General features: G+C 41.1%; 2 protein-coding genes across 5 annotated transcripts in view; one reads left to right on the top strand and one right to left on the bottom strand.

The window, feature by feature from the left end:
• GPLD1 (glycosylphosphatidylinositol specific phospholipase D1) overlaps window positions 1–7,879 on the top strand; it is a 26,992-nt gene extending 19,113 nt beyond the window's left edge. For all 3 annotated transcript variants that reach the window (XM_054814993.1, XM_054814994.1, XM_054814995.1), the window contains exons 15-25: window positions 450–560; window positions 1,569–1,643; window positions 2,035–2,191; window positions 2,925–3,066; window positions 3,806–3,905; window positions 3,998–4,091; window positions 4,649–4,825; window positions 5,129–5,289; window positions 5,554–5,580; window positions 5,676–5,726; window positions 6,922–7,879. In XM_054814993.1, the coding sequence (XP_054670968.1) occupies window positions 450–560; window positions 1,569–1,643; window positions 2,035–2,191; window positions 2,925–3,066; window positions 3,806–3,905; window positions 3,998–4,091; window positions 4,649–4,825; window positions 5,129–5,289; window positions 5,554–5,580; window positions 5,676–5,726; window positions 6,922–6,999 (1,173 nt within the window). In that variant the 3' untranslated portion in view covers window positions 7,000–7,879. The remainder of the gene's footprint in view (window positions 1–449; window positions 561–1,568; window positions 1,644–2,034; window positions 2,192–2,924; window positions 3,067–3,805; window positions 3,906–3,997; window positions 4,092–4,648; window positions 4,826–5,128; window positions 5,290–5,553; window positions 5,581–5,675; window positions 5,727–6,921) is intronic.
• Window positions 5,615–21,235, bottom strand: MRS2 (magnesium transporter MRS2). Of its 2 annotated transcripts, XM_054814996.1 has the most exons (11): window positions 20,930–21,233; window positions 20,523–20,596; window positions 19,257–19,293; window positions 18,517–18,629; window positions 17,875–18,048; window positions 17,042–17,172; window positions 16,224–16,340; window positions 13,546–13,698; window positions 12,331–12,448; window positions 11,403–11,516; window positions 5,615–10,329 (listed from the first exon to the last, which is right to left on the bottom strand). In XM_054814996.1, the coding sequence occupies exons 1-11, from the start codon at window positions 21,117–21,119 to the stop codon at window positions 10,219–10,221; spliced, it is 1,332 nt and encodes a 443-aa protein (XP_054670971.1). In that variant the 5' UTR covers window positions 21,120–21,233; the 3' UTR covers window positions 5,615–10,218. The 2 variants fall into 2 exon arrangements, with proteins under 2 accessions (XP_054670971.1, XP_054670972.1); XM_054814997.1 differs by lacking the exon at window positions 13,546–13,698 and having other exon boundaries at window positions 20,930–21,235.

The raw sequence follows: 21,235 nt of genomic DNA, 5'->3' as shown, positions 1-21,235 counted from the left end.
AAAGAATAGAGAGAGGTGAGATGCATTTCCTTTTAATCTGTTTCTGTGGTTATAAACTGTGGAGTAACAGCCGCTGTCGTCTTAGAGTGTTTTAGGGGTTCACAGCTATAATGCTGTTAACAGGAAAGATCATAAGCTTAACATCAATGATGCACTAGGCTCAGAAGAGGAAACAGCAAAGCAGCACCATATGGTGTTCAGTTATCTTACATTTTAACACTTCCACATCCTCAAACAGAACGGTTGACTCTGGGTTAGTGTATTAGTATGACAGTTATTACTTGGGAGAACAGTGTCGCTAAGAAAATCTTTAGAATTGTTGGGCTACATTTTTGTCATCTCTGTTTCCAGTTCTTCCCTGTGCTGTGATTGCAAATGTGCATTAGGTTTTGTTGGTTTTGTCTTGAAAACATCTGTTATTTTCATGACAGCAATCCCTCTTCTTTTAGCCTTCAGGAAGATTTGGTTCTGCCTTGGCAGTCCTTGACTTCAATGAGGATGGAGTGCCAGATCTGGCAATTGGCGCACCTTCTGTGGGATCTCAGTTTCTTACTTACAAAGTAAGCCACGCACATGGGTTTGTTGGGGTTTTTTCCCTCTGGACAGAACATTTTTATCAATACATATTTTTTTGAACAGTGAAGTGAGAGAGAGAATTTCTGTTGTAGCTTGAGGTGACATGGTAATTTAAACACAAAGGCTTATAACCTTTGTGGGTACTTTGACTAGAGCAATGACAGCTATCTGTATTTCTCTTTCAGTGGCCTTTTTGCACATTAGAAACCCAAATCAGATTGCAACTTTGCAGCACTGACGTGCTGGAAATGTAAGGAGCCATTCATGAAATACAAGTGTACCCTTTTTATTTAGGAACAGCGAGTCTGGAATGGACCTCATGGGTCAGTGAGCCTTGTCACCTGCTGTCACAGGCCAACAGATGATACCTAAACTGTGATATGAACACAGACACGCTTGCTAAAATAATGAAGTTAGAGAGGCTTAATGACATGCAGCCTACCAGATAAACCCATGCAATGGTCCCTGAGTATTTTTGGCCCACACAAACTGAGAGGCAAAATGTTTTGGTTTAAAACACATCCATTAAGCTTAAAACTCTTCAGAATTTCAGATACTAACTTAGCTGCCTAAATAGGAATTTAAATGCTTTTATGTAGACCCACTAGTATGGAAAATTGCATGCCTCCATTGTGCCTGGCACTGTGTGCCATTGCATTGAATAATAATTAACAAAATTTGAGCCACCTGAATGTATGTGTAAGGAATGTAATGCACGCTATACTGTCCTTGCTCCTTACCCACAGTATGATGAAAATGTATTTCTCTGTACTTCTCTAGTTTGTTGTCTGTTTATAGCATTACCCATTACAGCTTGGGTATTAGGTTTGGGGTGGAAAAGACGGTATTATGAGAAGGTTCTGATAGGAAAAATGCAGTTGCATTAATAGCCCTTACAGAACCATTTCACTCCCTGTGCTTTGTCTTGGATTTCATACTTGATGCTGACATGCAGATGCTCTCATGCTGTATTTGTTTTTCCTGCTGTTTAGGGTGCTGTGTATGTCTATTTTGGCATGGAGGGAAGAGGCTTGGCATCTCAACCAAACGTTACCATAACTTGTCAGGTATATTGATCAGGCTAACACAGGGCTACATAAACAGGAGGGGAGATAAAGGGGAAAGGGGTTTTTTGTGGGCTTAAAAACCCATTAAAATCAAACTTCTAATTGCAAGGGAATTTGGACTGCTGGGGTTGGTGCAAGCTGGTGCTTGCCTAGGTTGGTTGTATGTGGGAAAGACATTTATACTCCAGTGCAGGGGAAGCAGCAGGGTGAACAGAAAGATGTATAGCCCTCCAAAAAAACCCCAAAGAAAACAAAATTGAAGTCAGGGAGTGGAAGGGTAATTTGATCAGAAGCGGACAAAGTTAGCTCTTTAGAAGTAAATTGCTCTATTTTGTTACAGAATTGGTGGTTTTGAGTTCCATTTCAGGCTCAAACTAACTGTTTATTGCAGTACTCCTACTGTAATCTTGGTTGGTCCCTCCTGGCAGCTGATGTTGATGGGGATGGAAGTGCTGATCTGGTTGTGGGGTCTCCATATGCACCTGGTGGTGGGCAGCAGAGAGGATTTGTGGTTGCATTTTACTCTTATTTCAACAGGAGTGACCAAGGTAATATTTATTGAGTAAATTACTCCTCCCATATTTTACGGGACTGTTCATTTTTATCATTTTGTACACTCCTTCATGTGGCTAAAGAGGAATGCTACAAGTGAATGCAGCTAATGTGTACAGGTGATGAGGATTGTTGTGAATGAGGGAGGAAGGGCCACATATGGAGCTAAATAAAGTTAATAGGGGTTGGGCAGGATACACACATGATTCTGACGAAACTCTGAATATCTAATTGAGATTTCCAATAATGCTTAATTTTTATAGCTTATTATACTTCATGTAAAATTAGAAACCACAAGAAAAATGGGTTTCAAAACACTGCTGGCTGATGTTTTTGCAAAACCAAAACACAGAATGAATGATTTGAATTAAAACCAGAATTATATGATGCTCCCCCACCCTTGAAGAATTACAAGTTCTGATAAACAGTTTCGATGTTGTCCTATCCTTAAGGAGGAGTCAGTAGTTTAGGGCAGGCTTGACTGATAGCTCTCATGTACTTTGTGTAGGCTACTGCAAGGATTTAGAAGCAGGCTGTGTTGAATAAAGGCTTTCACCAGCCAGTACAGTTGCAGACCAAGCAAGTGAAGTTAATAACTGGTGCCATATCATGGACAGTGTAACTTTGCTTATAGGAACTTGTCATAGGATGAATTGGTGGAGAATTGCTAACGGATTTTTATATGCTAGGGTACACCAAGACTTAATTCATATTTTTCTGCTCTGTCAGGACTTCTGTCAGTAGAGGATGCCAACTGGATGGTGAAGGGCGAAGAAAACTATGCTTGGTTTGGATTTTCACTTGACAGCTGCCAGCTGGAGAACGTAACACTGCTGCTGATTGGTAGCCCTACATGGAAGAGTTGTGCTGGGTGTGTTGTACATGACTACTTGCTCTCCTCCATTCTGCCTTACTTCTGCAATGGTTAAGATTCATAATAGATTAGAATTCAAGCTTCTCAGGAAGTTTCCTCTTTGTCCTGCTTAGAATATTTTTATTGAATTCATATTTTTATGCCTTCATCCTTCCTCATGAAGTGGAGGATGTCTTTAGACACTTTGTATCAAGGGTCTTTTTTATTTAGAGACACTTAATAATTTGGTGGGTTTTCTTCCCCAGAGAGGTGGTAAATGCCCCATCCCTGGAAACATGCAGGGTCAGGTTGGATGGGGCTCTGAGCAACCTGATCTAGTTGAAGATGTCCCTGCTCATTGCAGGGGGGTTGGACTAGATGACATTTAAAGGCCTCTTCCAACCCAAACCATTCTGTGATTCTGTGATTCTTTGGGAGGGGGCACAAAAATGCTAACAGGTAAGCATGCCTATAATAATCCTATAGAGAGCACTTACTTTGAGATAGTATTTTTAAAAGCAAACCAAACACAAAAATGTATTGGGTGATAAAGAAGTGGATAGACAGATCAAGTCTGTGCCCTAAATGTCTTGTAACTAGTTAGAATAAGCATGGGAATTACTAAAATAGATTTCTAGAATTTGGCAGCCACTGTTATTCCAAATGAAAAGGGGAAAACATTTTAAGAGGAGCAATCCTAGCTGAATGTATAAAAATAGGTTGTTACATAAAAGTATATTTTGCATTGTAATTCAAGCTGCAATCCCTCTTCATCGGATGTCAGACAGAGTGTTGGGAAGGTGTATGGGTATAACCCACCAAGCACAAAGCACTGGTTTGCATTAACTGGAGACAAGGTATGGCTCTTCTATAGTATGGGACCTCATGAATAATTTGAAATAAAGTGACATTCTGTAGCAATGACATTGGTCTTTTAAAAATCTAACAGGCAATGGGCAGAATGGGTTTGTCTTTGGCCAGTGGTGTGATGTCTGTGGCTGGGATCACAAGGACAGTTTTGGTGGTGGGTGCACCTACTGCAGGTACGTCTTCTGAAAATCGGGACATTTGTTTCTATATGGGCAGAGGATAGATAAAAAGTTAGAAAAGGGACCATTTAATTTCCATGAAATTAAAAAAAATAAAATAGAAATAATCACTGTAATCACCTACAAGTGCCTTACATGTAGAGTTCCGTGTACTATGCCTCAACTTCAGTGGGTTTTTTCCTTCCTTAAAATTAGTTTAGCAGCATTATTACCTTGCATTATTTATTTAGCAGTGATTTGCTAGTAGACTGCATATTTGTTGGAATTGAAACAACACAGTAATTTGCCCTTACTCTGGTAGTGGGTAGTAAGGAATTAGGAAAGTAAAAATGTAGAAACTTGAATGCATTTTTTCCCCTGCGACTGTTGCTAAGAGATTGTTTCTATGCTAGTTAGTGTTCATGCCATATAACGTTTGATCTTATTCATAAATTATATTCATTTTGTCCATGTTATGTAATGCCAGTATTATCTGCTGTCAGTGTATTGCAAGTACTGAACCTAAGTTCCTGTGTCTGACACTCAATTTCTGTTACTTCTTTGTTCTCCAGATAGCCTGTCTAGGATTTCATTTATATCCTCTGTGCTGCACCAAGCTGGACTGGCTCTGGTATATGATCTGACAGACAGCGCCAAGCCTTCTTTGCTCAGCACATTCAGTGGGGACAGGAGTATTTCTCGCTTTGGAGGAGATATATACTTAAGTGACCTGGATAATGATGGACTAGGTAAAGCTTGATGAATCTAGATCAGAGGTGAAATGTTTTACTTTTGGCAACAGGAAGACTGGTCACCCACATACTCATACTATAAGTGCTAAACACAGTCTGCTTCCTTACTTGACTTGTATCAGTATTCCATCGTGCCTTGTGGCTCTAAAATCCCAAGCAACTCAGTCAGGAATTGAAACATTTTAACTGTCATCATTAATAGGAATTGTGGCATCTAGAGGTACGTAAATGCCAACTCTCATGTTTTGGTTTAGCATTATTTCACTTCTGATGCATTATGCCAACTTGAAATATTTGCAGATGAAATGATTGTGACATCCCCACTGCGAACTAGCAGTATCACCACAATACTGTTTGGTGGGGCAGCTGGCCGTGTTTACGTTTACAATGGAAAGCAGACATCCCTGGGGAATGTGACAGACCACTGCAAATCATGGATATCTCCCTGTCCTGAGGACTGGGTAAGAAAACATAAAAGTGAAATCGGGACATGAGGTCATAATGACAGCTAATTAATTACATCTAGTACAAATATGTAGTGTGTTCTGACTTGGTTTCAGAAAACAGGTGGTTTACTTATGTTTCTGAATCTATGTGTTTTGGTTCCTCCTGTTCATTCTTGAATTACTTTGCTGTTTAGGAGTCAGGGTTATTGCACTGGTCTTCTACTCTCCCAGTGTGGTTCTCTCCACTGACTTTTTATTTTCTTTTTTTTTCTTCTTCAGGCACAGTATGTCCTGATTTCTCCTGAGGTAAATAACCAGAAAACAAACTACTGAGAGAAATGAAAAAGTCCCACTTTAAAAAAATAACAAACAGCATTATAAAAAGCAATGTTATTTTATAGGAATTATCAAGATTTGGGAGTTCTGTTATCACTGTTAAAGCTGAAAGAAAGGTGAGAAAAATTACTGTTGTCGGTTGCTTTGTAGCATCTTTCTACGTCACTTGCATATACTAGCCAACACCTGACATACGGATCTTACTCATTTGCAGAAGTCTTAAGTGCTTTATATAGTTAATTAAGTTTTCATTTCAGTCATTCTCTGAACTGATAATTAAAACCATTTTATAGGTGGATGAACTATGGAGTTGCCAAAATTTTGGCACCTGACACCTGAATTGAAAGAGATCACCTTAAAATGGCCTGAAATCTAAACTACTTAGGAATTTGCTGAAAGGTTGCATGGTATAAGCGTAGGTGCCAGCTGGCTTTCCTGTTCTTGCCAACCTTTATGCAAAGTGGATCCTCAGCTATGAAGTAAACAAGGCACCGAACCACCCCTCTTATTTAGTATTTACAGACTTGCTGTCCTAGCTATCACTTGCAGTGAACGCTGTTCGTATGTCAAGAATTTCCAGGCATAGAGAGGCACAGTTCTTTCTTGAATGGTTTTGGATGTATTTGTGTAGCTGTTTCTCTTTGTTTCCTTCAGATGCTCACTATTTTTACCAAAAATCAATCCCTCTGTTTGTATGATGCACTGAGGAACCTTTTTTCCAGCTTGAAGGTTACTTAGTGCTTGTTCACTTGAGGGGAGTCCGACGTTCTGCTTACTCTGATGTAACCTGTGTGAGAACTGAGGTTCTCTGTGTGAGTACTGAGAAAGCCTCAGTGCTAGGTTGAGGAGGGGCGTGACTCATCTTCAACAAATGGTGTTTGACTTCTTGCTGTTAAAACATGCAATGGAGAAACACCTGGAACTGTAAATGCTTCTAACCTAGGTTAGGGTGTGTAATCCAACACCTGAAACACAGGCACCTCTCCCAGCAGTTCTGCTCCTTTGCTATGGCACCAGCCCAGTCCACACTCCAGCTTAATCTGTATTCACCTGACCCCTGAGAAACAGTTTATATTGGCAAGAGATTTATTTGTCTGGCTCCTGTTTCTTCCAGTTCCCCAAACAAAATAAAGTCTGTTTGCCAAATCAGTTTGTTAGCCTCTATTCTGATGAGGTGGGTTGCTCTCATTTCTCATCACATTTCTGTATGACACTAATGATATGGACAAAATCTGGTTTCCGTTAGGGAAGCTGAAGGCAATCATTCACCCACAGTTGCATTTTACTAACCCTTGTTCTGTATCTCCACAGAAAGAAGTTGTGGTGGCAGCAGAGAGAAGTTCAGCAAAAGCTCGACTTGGTGGAAGGGTTTTTGTCTACTCACTCTAAAAGTTCATGGCAGCCTTTAAGACCAGGGCACAGCTGGTCATTTAGTGAAGAATCTCTTAGTATCTGTGATACTTTCCTTAACCCATACAAACCAACAACCATGCTGACCATGTGACAGCAAACTTTTGATAGATAGATGCCTCAGGAAGCTAGATGGGGTCCTAGGTAGTATTCAGGGAAGGAGGGATGGTCACTGTTTTTAAGTGAAGGGGAATATGAGCAGTCACGGTGGTCTGACTTACAAACCAACCAAAGCTCTCTCAGTCATATAAAAGCACAAACTAATTCTGTTGTGAGCAGTAGCATCACTTAACCCAGAACAACCTAGTCTGAAAACCTTGAAGAGGCTGAAGTGAGCAGGCAGCTAGAGTGTGGTAGAAATTTTTTGGCTGTATAAGGAATGTTCAGTGACCACCTTCTTTACTGGTCAGATTTGAGTATTTTCTTGACAAAACCTGGAAAGAATAGCAAATAATTTACAACTCCTTGTATATGGCAATACAGACAAGGATTCTAAGCTATCAAAAGTTGCTGTCAAAATAACAGAGCTGCCCCACTTCCACGCTTAAGCCAGATGAAAGGTGAGTGCCAACAAAAAGGGGTGCCTGTCTCTAGCAATCCTTGGGGTGTAGAATAGCTGCCATCTCCCAGGGAGAGAAGCACAAGCAAACTAACGAAGTTTTAGGAAACGCTTTTGCACTCATGGCTGAGATGACTCTGATAGCCTTCATGTTTTCATGTAAAATTCCATAACTGTTGTAGCTTAGAATTTTTAACAGCTTTTATTGTTAACAGTATTGTCTTCAACTAATTAACACTAATTTTGTATGATGCAGGTTTAAGTGTGCATCAATTATCTATTAAACAACTTGAACAGCAAGATGTGATGCTATTATTACCAACACTACTCCATACATACATGTACACGTATTTTCTCTCTTGCCTCCTCCACAAACAAAGCATTATTTTTATTTCAAATAACACAAGTCAGTGGAAAATCACAGAACTCTAAAGGTCATACTCCAAGATGACACACCTCAACCTATCTTCTTAAGAATTGTCTTGGTCAGGGAGGTTGATTTTTTTTTAAAAAATAAAAAAGGCAAGGTGAACACTAGCTTGCTGAGATCTGTTTTGGGGACTTGACTTGCCCAAATAGCAGAACACTTAGAAAGTTTAAAATCTGAACTTTATGAAAGTAACTGATGGAACTGGGAGCACAGTACTTACCTTACAAATCTGTGAACTGTGGTGCGAGGCAAAACAAGCAGTGTATTTATAAGGGCAGAGTAAAAAGAGTTTTCCTTTTTAAATGAAAATTAATGAAACCAGCATGTTCTGGAGCAATTCCATTCTGAACATACAGCCTCCACATACAGCCTCCACTGGCTTTGTTTTTTTCTAGGTTTGACCTCAGAGCAATTTTATTGCACATGAATACATTTTGATGAAACTGTAAGAAAACCATTAAGTGTTTGCATGTGTCTGTAGGGAGAAAGGCAATCTTGTAAAAGATGTGTCTGTCAGTGCTTTTATTGTGCTTTAAGTCAGCTATGTACAGGAAAAGGAGTCAATACAGTTCACAGAAGCCTCTCTGCACGAGACACAGCTTGGAAAGCTTATGCGAAAGCTTCCAAAACAGCTGCACCAACACGTTTCAATCCCGGCCTAATGCAACTACAGCTTGGTTGAAAACATCAGCATCCCACATTCCCTCACGCACTGGGCTTTCCTGGGGCTTACCGGCCAAGGTGTGTATGTGAGCCATTGTTTTTTCCACTGGATTACTCAGTTTAGAGGTTTTATATATTTCTACCTGCTAAGCAAAAAGGCTGCAAAAAATTCAGCTAAAAATCTTAAACACATTACAAATCCCATTAATTTTTTTCACCTTCTCATGCCTTTTATCTGTAGTCGAAGTCCCATGCAGAGCAAGAACAACTGTTTGAAAATAATTACGTACAACCAAACCAGGATCACAAGCCTGTATAATTCTGATTTCTGTACCTTTTCATTCCCATTTTTGAGTCATTAGTCCTGAGTAAAAATGTTCACAGCCTCAGTTACTGTCTTTTCCAACCCCTACCAATACAGTGATTTATCTGGTGGCACTTAAGGAGCTACTCAGTGTATGTTACAGAGAGGTTAAAAAAAAAAAACAAAGAAAAACTAGACAGTTTGTGACTCAATTTGGAAGGATTTCATGCTCCTTCTACAGAGAAACCAGTGGAGAACTATGCCCTTGGAGTTCAGCAATAAATCCTGAGAGAAAACACAAATAGTGGGCCTAAGAACTTTACTCCGTCCTTCAGTCCATCGCAAGACACCAGGCTTCCACACCCGTTACTAACCTGGCTACTTACTGTGGTGCCCACCAGTCCGTGCATTGTCCTGTCTTCTTGCGGGGAGAAGACAGAAAGCAGAGCCCAGCTCAAGAGAAATCAACAACTGGATTGTTGATTGTTACCAGCACTTGAATCAGTCTTTATGGCGATGTGAGGAGTCGTTAAACTGAAGCTCTACCAACAGGGCAGATGGCAAGCACAGGCCTGCATTATCAGTAGGCCCGCTTTCCTTGTTACTAAAACTGCATACATTTGGGGCCTAAATTAATTGCTAAGGAATACCCAAGATAAGCAGCTACATTTCAAGGCCTGTTATTGCTCACTTTTAAAATAAGGGAAACTATTATCTCTGGTTAGTGCCAATTTAGAGGTGATGCTTCACAAGAGATGCATGTATGCTTTTTGCTTTGGAAAATCTGTTCTCTGCAGTTAAGTAGGGCCTTAAAAATCCATTCGAACAGTGGCTTTCTCTTTGATATTTGAAGTCAGATTCCTAAATGTGCAGCTCAGAACCAGAATTATTGATGAATGCTGACTGCTGTCATCCTTGAAGCTGAAAATACCATTCTCTTTAAGAAAGGCCATTATGTAAAGTATTTGACAGAAGCACTTGAAATGAGAAAGCCCAAAAAAATAAGTACACGCATGTGATACACAAAACTAATGGAACATACATGGGGTAGAGGTGAGATTACTGTGGAAAACACGTCACTGTTTTCCCTTGTGTTTCTCTCCTTTTGTGTGTAAGCATTAAAATCTCACTATAGGTTTTTGGCACAAAATATATATTAAATTAACAAATTTAGAAATTCTTGCAAGGAAAGTGTCCCAAGTCCACCCTGTAACAAAAAAAGTCCCTTTGTTCCTGCTGTTCCTATTGGTTTGTTAATGTGCTTCTGCTCAGCCCAAATGTTTCTGCTTTAAGGTTGTTCTTTATCTCCACTCTTCCAGCTGTTGGTTGGGATTTTTTGAGAACTGCAGGAACCTAGACAAGATAGAAAGTAGTCTGTAATTACATGAGAAGCTGCTCTATATGCGGCAGAAGGAAATAAAGCTTCACAGAGGCTGAACCCTGATTTTTCTCCTCTTTATTTTCTGAATGCTACCTCTGGCTTCTCCCTCCTTAATCCCTTTCAATACGTTTCTCCAAGGCAGTCAGTATGTGCTGGAGTTGGCTTTGAGCAACCCTTAAGGATAATCCAGTCAGCTGTAGCCACGATGAACAATCCACAACAAACTACTTCCATCTGCCTCTTAGTGGTGAGGGAGGGGAAGGAAGAAGGGGAGTTTATCTGGGTCTCCCTTTCTCTCGTTTTGTCACTTGTAGCAACTTAACTTTTGAATCCATTGATACTTCCCTGTTACAAACACCAAAGCACAGAATAGAGGTGGACAACACAGTCCCACAAACTCTGGCAGAAAAGGGTAGTCAACAGGGAAACGACCCACACAAAATCTCGCTAATCTGAAGACGGTCTCCTTGGAAATCTTCATACAGCTTGGTACAATTGGGCTCTACAATGCCATCAGCATCAATGGCGAAGATGGCTGGTGTGCACATGAGGAGCTGTTGCAAACTTCGTATTGGGAGTCAGGACACCACAACCCTGGCATCATTCTCCAGAGATGTTACAGCTAGTACCTGTTCTCATTGTCCTTTTGTCTTTACCTTCTCTTGTATGAGACAGAGACCACAGTCCCAGAGTTAGCATGTGGGTGGGAGGAGGAGGGCAGCATCCCCAATGTCCCTCACTATGAGCACACTGCTGTGGCAGCTGAGAGCCAATTGGGGCAGCTTCTACCATCAGCCTCAGCTTCACTTCTGGCCACAGCGAGCTGTGTCTTACTGCTCAAGTGTATCTTTTTGCCAGTGCTGGGCTTCCTACCAAGTTCAATCCAGCTAGAGAGAACCTTCTACTTTGCCACGTCAGGGAGCAGCCACTGAGCTGAATTCCCCCGTGCTCTGTAGCCCACCCCCCTACAATGCCTTACTTCCTGCTTTAGAAATTAACCATACATGCAGAGTCTGAAGCAGAAACCCCAGGCAGCCATACGTACATGAGGAGGTAGTGGAGGTTCTAGGTGCCGCCCAAGGAAGGAAAGCAAGCGCCGCCATATCAGACCGCTTCCCAGAAACATAATCCCCGTCACCAACCAAAATATTCTGGGGTCCTACCAACAGAACATTCCCATTAGCCATGCAACTCTCTCTTCAGAAGAGTGATTATCCAAAGATAATCTCTCACTTCCTACCAGTGTTCTCATCCTCTATGGGAGGAAGTGGTAAACTTTACCACCAACAGCCAAGCTCTACCTTGGGAAAAGGGCTGTTTCATAGCAAAGCATTTTATTTAGGAATCACTCTAGTGTATTCTGTTACTGTCCCATGCAGTTTTCTTTCCATCCATTTGGAAATTCAAGCTTTCCAATGAACATGGAAAGGAAGAAGTCTTTTTCTTCTTTTTTTTTACAGACAGCATGTGCAATTGTAAATTTGTACCCTGAGCCTGTACCCCCACCAGTCTGGGTATAACCATGTAATTGGTAGTAGCATATTTCCTCTGGTGTGTTGGAAACACCCTGGCTGCTTGCCAGGTGCCCTTGTATCTGGAAGACAAAATTGGGCTTTTGAGCAGAACAGATGACCATGAGAGAAACCTGAATATTGTTTTATAGTTGGTCCTGATTCAACCATAATTTTGTCTTCCTGTTTTTCTTCTGTGGACATTACACAGACAAAAAAACCTGCAATAACGTGCAGTTAGCCGTAACACAATTTGCTTACAAAAAAGTGACTGCCCTAACACATGAATTATGTTAGGGACTAAACATAATTTAGTTTTAAGGACTAAATTATGTTACTTCACACACTAATATAAATCTGGAGCTTTACCTATGGAAAGAATTGAGTTGTACTGACTATAAAATGCAGTATAAGATCAAGTGACATTTTATGTCACTGATAAAAGCAGAATTCGTTCCTTACCTCTTCAAGAGATGACTCCAAGTTCATACCAAATGCAACTCCTATGAGTCCAAAGAGAGAGAGAGAGAAAGTCCCCATAGTCAGCTGCAAGTTCAGTCTCATCATCACATTACGGTGGCTAAAGAAGGGAGAAACATCTGTAAGGAGAACTCAAAAATTGATTTGCTGCCTAAATTCTCAAATTCCACACAGCGTGCCCTAAAACCAAACAGTGAAACAGAGGAAGTCATCCTGGAATTAGGCAACCCAGTAACAAAACTCACGAAACAACAGTATAAAGAGGCTATCGTTTTGAAATTGCTGCATCAGGATACCTCTAAGGCAACAGGTTGTACTTCATCATCAGCAGACCTTCCGGCATTGCTCTCTTCTTAGAAGTGTATATACACAGAGTAGCAGTAAATTTCCAAGGAAATTTGTGTTCTGCTACCACTAACTGGCTGAATTTATATGTCTGTATTCACAAGCAACAAAAATTTACTGTTACCTTGCAAATGAATATATTTACAAAGAAGTAAAGTCGGTAAATGCTATGGACTATAAACTTGAGTGTGCTTTGGAGAATTCCATATTCAAGTCTTCCCCAAAAGGATTTTTGTGGTTTCCTGATGCAGAATCCACCAATTGCTTCTACAGATAACTCCCCAGTAAAGAGGAGAAGGAATATTAAACACTGACCTCAGAGACAGAGAGTGGCATGTGCTTGCAAATGCAAGCTGATTATTTTTCAGTAAGAAAGCTGGCTAGTGGTGAAAACTGTAGCACACAGAGAGAAAAATACTCATTCTGAAGTTATTAATTCTTGTATCACTCCATAGAGCAATAATGCAAGTTGTACTGAACACCAAGTAGCCTGGCCAGACTCTTAAAAAGAGTTTCATTTTTGCTGAATTAAGAGCACACTTTCCTGAGTAGAATTTTATTTTGCCCCTAAATTTGCAGACATTTCCTCTAGTGAATAGCTCCCCTGAAGGATCTTGAAGAAGCTTGATTTCTCCTGCTAGTGAAAACTGATGCCTAGCTAGACAAGTGTCTTGTTGCTTTGCTTTATCCAGTTCACTGATGAAAGTGCAATGCAGCTTCTTGTGCTGTGACTGCAAGTTCATTCAAACTCTCATGAAGATGGAATTTCCTTGTAGGCAGTGATTTGAGAAAGACCGGGCAGCATTAAGTTCTGCTCAGCTTTTGGCAGTCCCAATAGATAGGGTAGCTAACCTGTCCAGGTTGATAAAGACGATGCTTTCTGAGTCGTCGATCAGTACTCTGAGTTCTCGAGCTTCATTTGCAAGATCTTCTGCTTGTCTGTAATAGTTCTCCAGCAGCAGCTCCATTTCCTCTGCATGGTCAATCCCAGACGTACTCTCCTCACTGTGAGCAACATTTCATATTTTTCTGGTTAGCTTCACGTTGTACAGAAGCATATCATTGATGTGTTAAGATAAGGCACATAGGAGTTGTGCGGGACAGCCAACAAGAGTGCTGTTAGACACTAGATCTCAAAATCCAATCTTTTCAGTGAGGAATCAATACCAACAGCTTAAAATAAAAGGCATATTTTTATGCTCATCAGCACAGGCAGTCAATTATTTTGAGTAGAGCAGTTAGCATTTGATGTGCTCAAGGCATGCACAACACCACAAATCTTACTTTTTCAGATATTAAAAAGTTATAAAGCTATAAAATTTATAAATAATATAAAATTTATATATTGCTATAAATGTTTGTATTACTATAAAGTTATTCTAAAGCGCTGACATTTTTGAAAGGAGTTTTTTTTTGGTGCCCTCAAGTGGTGGAAGCTAGTAACAGTGCAGTCAAAAACTCCCAAGAATAAAACATAACCAAAAGTCAACATGCAAACAATTACACAGTGAAGGAGATGTTTTAGGGGTATATTAAAATAGTTTAGTAGTAAGGTGTTTCAGCTATACACAGTAATTACTGCAAAAAGGTTTTGGGAGCATGAAGCAGCCTAAGAGTAGGCGTCAAAGGGAAGATGCTGCTCTCCTAAGTCTGAGACATTTTCATCTTACTTCATGGTCGGACTGCTGGCGCAGCAGCCTTTGCTGGAATAGGTATGTAGGTTTCTGGCAGTGTACTGGATTGTTTGCTGTGTAGAGATGAAAGCTAAGGAACTCAAGATCCACAAGAGCTTGGAAAGTAGCAGCAAAGCCAGGAAGATTCTTCATAATTTTTTCTTTTGTAGCATGACCTCATTTCTCTAGAGACTAAACTTTTTAAAGAATCTCCTGGCATTGCTGACTGTTAGAGGAACCTCTCTGAAATGGTTTTCCAAGAAAATAGTGATATGTCTTAAGAATCAACCCATGTAAGCGCCCTGGGGACCTTTAACAGAGCCTCTAGTTTCTCTCTTATGGGGCAGAAACTTTGAGTTAGGCTGCTTTTAAAGCCCTTCAGACCTTGAGGGTCTTATTGCACGCACATGAGAGGAGTTGTGGACTTGAAAGCCTTAGAGCACTATCTGCTGTATTACAGATTCAGCTCAAGGTCCTATTTGATGACTATCTTTACATCGGCTCCTCTGTGGATATACAAAGGGAAACAACAGGCATAAGGACTTGAAAACAACTGCCATCTGATTTGCTTTCATTAATTAGCCTCCATCTGTCTCACGAGTCTTTGACAGCCTGCCATCCCTTCACACAAAAATATAATGTCTGTCTCATCTTTCTGGGCTCAGCTCACCATTCCTGCTGCAAATGATCTCTGATGGCACCTATGGGCCTGACTGGGTTCCTCCACACCTTCTCAGGCTTCTTGAGTTCATCGAGTATCACACATCACCTGCATCAATCCTGAGTCCACATACGTCCAGCTGGCCTGCAAACGTGCTGTCGTGGCTAGCGTTTCCTCGTGTGCCTTGTGCACAGACTGTCTTGCTACATCCTGCAGCATGGCTCCAGCTCCACAAAACCTCCCACCAGCTCTCCTACCCGTCTGCACTGGTGATGTCTGCAAGAGGGGATGACTTCAGGTTTCTCCTGACATAAGAGTGTAAGGTGACCACTTCTGGAACACAGAGTTTCTGCTGCACATTGAGACTAAGCTCTGCAGGGCAAGATACTATCTCCTGATTTCAAACCCATGCTACTCTGTGAACAGTATTAATACCCACATGCAGCGTGGTTAGGCAAAAGCATTACTTGGCAACTTTGCAAAGGACCTTGAAAAGTAGTTTTTGTTATTTACTTAAACATAAAACACGTCTGTATGCCCAAGATTTAAATGCAATTCAGCCCAAAACATATTGGGATCTGATGGACATTATCCTTCTGCTTTCCAGTTTTTGTTAAGGTGACCAGTGCTGCTGCTGTGTGTGGTCTTTCATCAGAATCTGAGAGAGTGCATCTGACAATTTCTGCATGTACATTTTTTCCTGAAATGCTGCTCTTCAGGTGCACAACAAGATTGCTCCAGGGCCTCTTCCCTGCTGGGGAGCAAAAAGCTAGAAGCAAGGTGTTCAGAACACTTCTAACAAAGAAGTGCGGTGTCTCACCTATTCAAGGCAAGCTTTAAAATGTGCTGCTTTTTTTGGTGAAACTGAAGAAAATTCTTCCAGTAAGTGTTAATCTGTATTGAAAAATAGCATTTGCTTTTTCTCCTCCTACATCCTGCTCCCATCCCATTACATACTAGATAAGCTGGCCTGCAATGCCAAGAACTATTTGAAGCTGCCTAATATAACTAGTACTAGTGGAGCCCCTCTCCAATCAAATACAATGATTTCTGAAGCGGTAAGCATTAGGGCTTAAAAAAAAATTAGAAAGTCTTTTTCTTTCTGCTTTTTGGCAGGGAACACACAGTTTAGTGTTCAAGTTCTCCTTAAACAAAACACACTTTTAAAAAAGTATGTGGTTTCAAAATATACATACAATACTTGTGGATCAGTCCATTTAGACAGACAGAGCTCTTCTATTACTTCTTCTTCATCTAAGATCTCCAGAATTGTTTCTTTGAAAACTTTAAGATCTGTTTCCAGTTCTGACAAGCTGAAGAAAGAACAGGCAAAAGGTCAAGTAATCCCCACTGGCACCAGCACACAAAGGTAATCTCTAAATGAGTTTGCCAGCCAGCACCCTCGCCAGATGGAGCGGCCAGGGAAGATTTCCTTGTGGGGTTCTAAGAGCTCCTTCAAAAAGTTCTCTACAGGCCACACACTTAGCAGTGGCAGTGATCTGTCTGGGGAACCAGCAAACTACAGACACACGCTGAAAGGGATTCAGATGTGTTTTCTGGATATACTCCTAAGTCAGAAAAAACAAGCACTCCATGAGCACGCAGGGAGTGCACATTTGCACCATCATATCAGAGAGGCAAATACACGAAGGTACCAGCGTATTAGTACTAGTAACCTTAAAGCATAGATAGATCCAAAGGCTAATCTTGTCTTACATTATGGGGAACATTTTCATGATGCTATTTTGTTCTCTTAGGTATTATTTTGTTCTGTCAGATGCTATTTAAGAAGCTCAACTGTATTTCTGACAACTCAGAATAGATTTCCCTTTTTCTGTTTTTCCCCATATCACTAGGTATTTCATATACCGATTTTTACATTTACAAATAAGATGCACAACCCAGCATTACAATGGTCTAGAAAATTCGTATTAGATACCATTTTTCTAACATTTAATCGCACGTAATTTTCTACGGTCATCTTCTAGTCTCTTCACAGCTTACTCTTATTTACCTCTTGCCATTTTGCAGGAGAATGTGTAGTTTACTCCTATCCACAGACAAAAGCTTGGGGTCCACTAGAGCTTCCAGTGTCTCAAGGATCTGAGGCTGCAAAGTGTTAAGTCTCCCCTGCAGTTTGCTGATCTAGATAACAACATGATCCTTTATAAGAATTAAAGCAATCCCTTTAGAATGACTTGGGCAACTGACTCCTGTCTCTGAACACAGAATTCACAGTAACAGGCAGTTAACACAATCTGCTTTCCAAAGCCCGGGAAATACCTGCCACAGGGATACCACTTACAAGATAAAGCCAGTGCAAAATACAGAATTTTATAAAAGTGATTTGCACTGAACTGAAACCCAGGGACAACAAGGCCGATAAAGCTAAAACACTATTTGTCTAGCAGTGTCATATTAGCATTAGCAAGCATAGGTTTTTAAGGCTGGCTAGAACTCATGATCTGACTCCTGCCCAAGAGGCCAAAAAACCTCAGCACTTCTCCATGACTTCTATCTCACCTAAAGCATGTCTCTAGAAAGGTAGGTATTCTGACTTGTTTTTTATCTGTCCAAATGATGGTGAAGCCATCACATCCTTAGAAAAGTTGTTCCAAAAATGAACTTTTCAATTAGCACTTTCTTGGGAAGGGAATGGAAACACACATACACACAAAACCATAAAAACTAAACCAACAAAAGCTAAAACCAAAAAAAGAGCTCTTACAGTAAGTGTGGAATACATATACAAATGTGTATGTATGAATATTAATGCAAAAAGAAAATCATACTGTCCTATGTAGCAACAACTTTCAGAACAACTGAAATAAAAACGATATAGCTCACCCGGTACTGCAGGATTGCTTCTATGGCTCGGAATTCAAAGGGCAGGGAATATGTAACTAGTTGACCTTCCCCAGCCAGCTGAGATGCTAGTTCATTGATGAGCCAGTGTTCCAGATTTAAATTACGATAATCTAGTATCAGAAGAAACTCTGGTGTTATGACAGCCTTCAAGAACTGAAAAAGATAGTAGTACATGTAGGAATATGGAAAGAAACCTCTCTGAAGATTTCTGTCTTCTCATGACTCTGTAGCACATTTGATAATTTAGGCTTTGATAAAGACACTCTTCAAATGTCTTTTCAGGCAGAAAAATAACAGAATCTCATGCTAACTGTGAACCAGTGTATTTTCCGTGGTTCAGACACAGCACTGTGCTAGTGGTGTTGTGATTGAGAAGAGGCTCCTTGTTAAGTCTTTACTTCTACGTCAGTAATGTTTCACCTGTGCTCAACTAGGAAAATGGTCATTAACATGAACTGTTGGTAAACCCATATCTCTGATTCCTAGGCAGAGCTCCAAAGACACGTTTACTGCTGAACTGCATGTCATAGAAAGCTGGTATTAAAAGAACCATACAAGAAAATGCAAGTGCAAGGATAAAACCTGGTTCAAGTTTACGCTCAGCTATAGGGAAACCATTACCTCCATTCTCACGATGATCCTGTTGTTTCTAGTTGCAATGCTCATTAGGTGTTGAAATCTTAGATCTCGAGCTTGAAGACCCAATTCCTGGTATAATTCTGTTTTCTTCTTTTCTATCATAAAAATATTTTTAGAGAAAGACATTTAGAGGACAAGCAGGTATGTTCCGAAATTACATTTTAGTGGCTTACTAAGTCCCACAAAAGGAAAAAAAAAAACCAAAACTGTGCTATCTTTAAAACGGTTTTCCTCCCATTGATTCCTCAATGTAATTTATTTTTTACAAAGTTTAGAAGACTGTATCTGGAGTGGAAAGAGAAAAATTCTAGATATAAGTGAAAAAGTTGGCCATGACAATTAATTTCATGCCAGAAATCAAGTGACTCATTTGAGAAAGCACATGTAATACTACAGGAAGGGAAACACAAGGCAGGGAAAGTAGCATGCTGATCAAAAAGGGAAAAAACAAAGCAAAAATTGCCTTCCTGTGAGAGATGGTATATGTTATTTTCAAGGCATTACTTAAAAATATACAAAAATTGTAACAATAAAGATGCTATGAATACCAACAGAAGGCAGCAAAACAGAGGAAATGTCGCAACATCCCAAATAAACACAGTGAAGTATCCCAAATACAATTTTCTATCCATGTAGATTCCCAGTTGAGCTTTTCTGTATTGGACAAAGAAAAAAGACAAACAAAACCCAAAAAATCAAACAAAACTACAATGAAAACTCACCGAAATAGGTAGTATTTCCCTCTTTGTCAAACTTCATCTAAAGGAGTGGAAAAAATTATTTTTTTTTTCACAGAACTACTATAAAACAAGAAATCAGTTTCTAAAATTCATTGCACTTGACTAGAAGTCAAATGGAAAATACGCTATGAAGAAAAAGCAACTTTTTATGCCCTCTCTTCACAGTTCATCCCAATTAAGAAAAATATTGCACCAAATTGCCACATAATTTGCAGTGTTTGTATGCACACCAAGCAAAACCAGTGTCATCTGCATGACCATGTTCCTACTTAAACCTTGGGATGATTTACAGAGGATCAGACTTGTTTAGGCAGGAAAGGGCATCCTACATTCTGATTTACAAATTTTGCTACTTCCTCTGGAGCAATCTGAAAAATTTACAAATAAAATTTTAAAAGTAAAGATTACCACAAATTGGGTAGTTAGGCCTTGTGCCCATGTCAAGTACTACATTAACATGCTATTCAGCTAGTAACACACATCTAAATCCTTCTTGTCTTACCACCTGTCATTCAAATTATTCATTTAACACTTGCATCTCCTAGTAAAATTATTTTATTAGAAAAACTGCAATGTCTGGCTTAATCAGAAAGTTTACCATTTTGCTTATAAACCATGTAGCTTAGTTCCATATTACTGGCTTTAAAAATAACTTTCCATGAATTAAACACACCTGAGCACAGATTCCAGTAGAGCTGCAACAAGGGTTACATGGCCACAAGGACCTAGCTGCTTGACCTTGGTGCAGAACGACTGCTTTTTGCTCTCAACAAGGAGGCCTTACCTTCCCTTAAATGCACTAATAACGTCAATCAAGCAGTTTGCAAATGGCTTTCATTCTCATTTTAAAAAAGAATATACAGAGAGCTTATTTTTCCCCCAAATCCTACGTTTGCTTCGAATTACATCTACCAAGACACAGGAATAACATTTCTAAAAAGCATCAGCAAACCTTGAAAAGCTTAACAAGAACCCTTCTGACTGCAGCACTTTTAAGAGTTGACCTGCCTTGACAATTAAAGCAAGAGAACTTCCAGCAGATGCTTTATGTTAGAAAAACATCTTGGTGAATGCTGTATACCAATTGGTCTTCAAGTCAGAATACCTGAGAATTTAGAACTAGGGATGTTCTTTGAGAGACAAATCCATCTGGTGTTACGATGCTAAAAAAAAAAAAAAAAAAGACGAAAAAGCACCGTCATCTTGCCCAAGCAGCCCTCCTTGGTGGAAGCACATGCACGTACTTACCACTGCAAAAACAGGAGACACGCTAGCTAAGGTGGCTTGGGAGGCCTCTGTTGTGGCATGTTGGTAAAATTTACCTGAAGAAAGACAGAAGGTTTCTACTTCCAGCACATGCATTTTAATTATGTGGTGCCCCGCTATAAGCCATCTACATACTGCACTGGCACAGAAACTGAGAACCTGGATCGTTAGAAGGCTCCTACGAGCAGAGCCCGGGCAGGAGGCCGTTACCGCACCGAGCGTGGCTACAGCCGGTTTGGTTTCCCAGTCCCCGGCCGGGGTGTCACCCTCGCTGCCCGCATGGCCAGGCCGGCTGGGGCGCACAGCGGGGCCGCCGCCGCGCGAGACCAGGGCCCGGCCGGCGGCGAGCCCGGCCCAGCCCCGGCCCCAGCCCCAGCCCCGCCGCTTACCCGCCCATCGCAGGGCCCGGGCGCCCGGCGGCACCGACACCCCCGCGGGCCGGCCCTGTCCCGGCGGCAGCCCCAGTGCGGCCCGTAGGCGGGACCCGCCGCCCGCCCAGCCGCGGGGCGCGCAGCAGCAGCCCCGCGCGGCCCCGCGGGGGCGGCCCAGAGCGCGTGGGAGCAGTCCGGCGCGCAGCATAGGCGCGCGCGCCCCGCACAACTCCCGGCACGGCACAGCCCGGCCCGGCCCGGCCCTGCCCGGCCCGGCGCAGCGTGGCTCCCAGCGCGCAGCCGCGGCGAAGGAGGAGCCCGGGC

The sequence above is a fragment of the Grus americana genome, chromosome 2 (assembly GCF_028858705.1).
Source record: "Grus americana isolate bGruAme1 chromosome 2, bGruAme1.mat, whole genome shotgun sequence".
Classification (NCBI taxonomy): domain Eukaryota; kingdom Metazoa; phylum Chordata; class Aves; order Gruiformes; family Gruidae; genus Grus; species Grus americana.
This window is presented reverse-complemented; position numbering and strand designations above follow the sequence as displayed.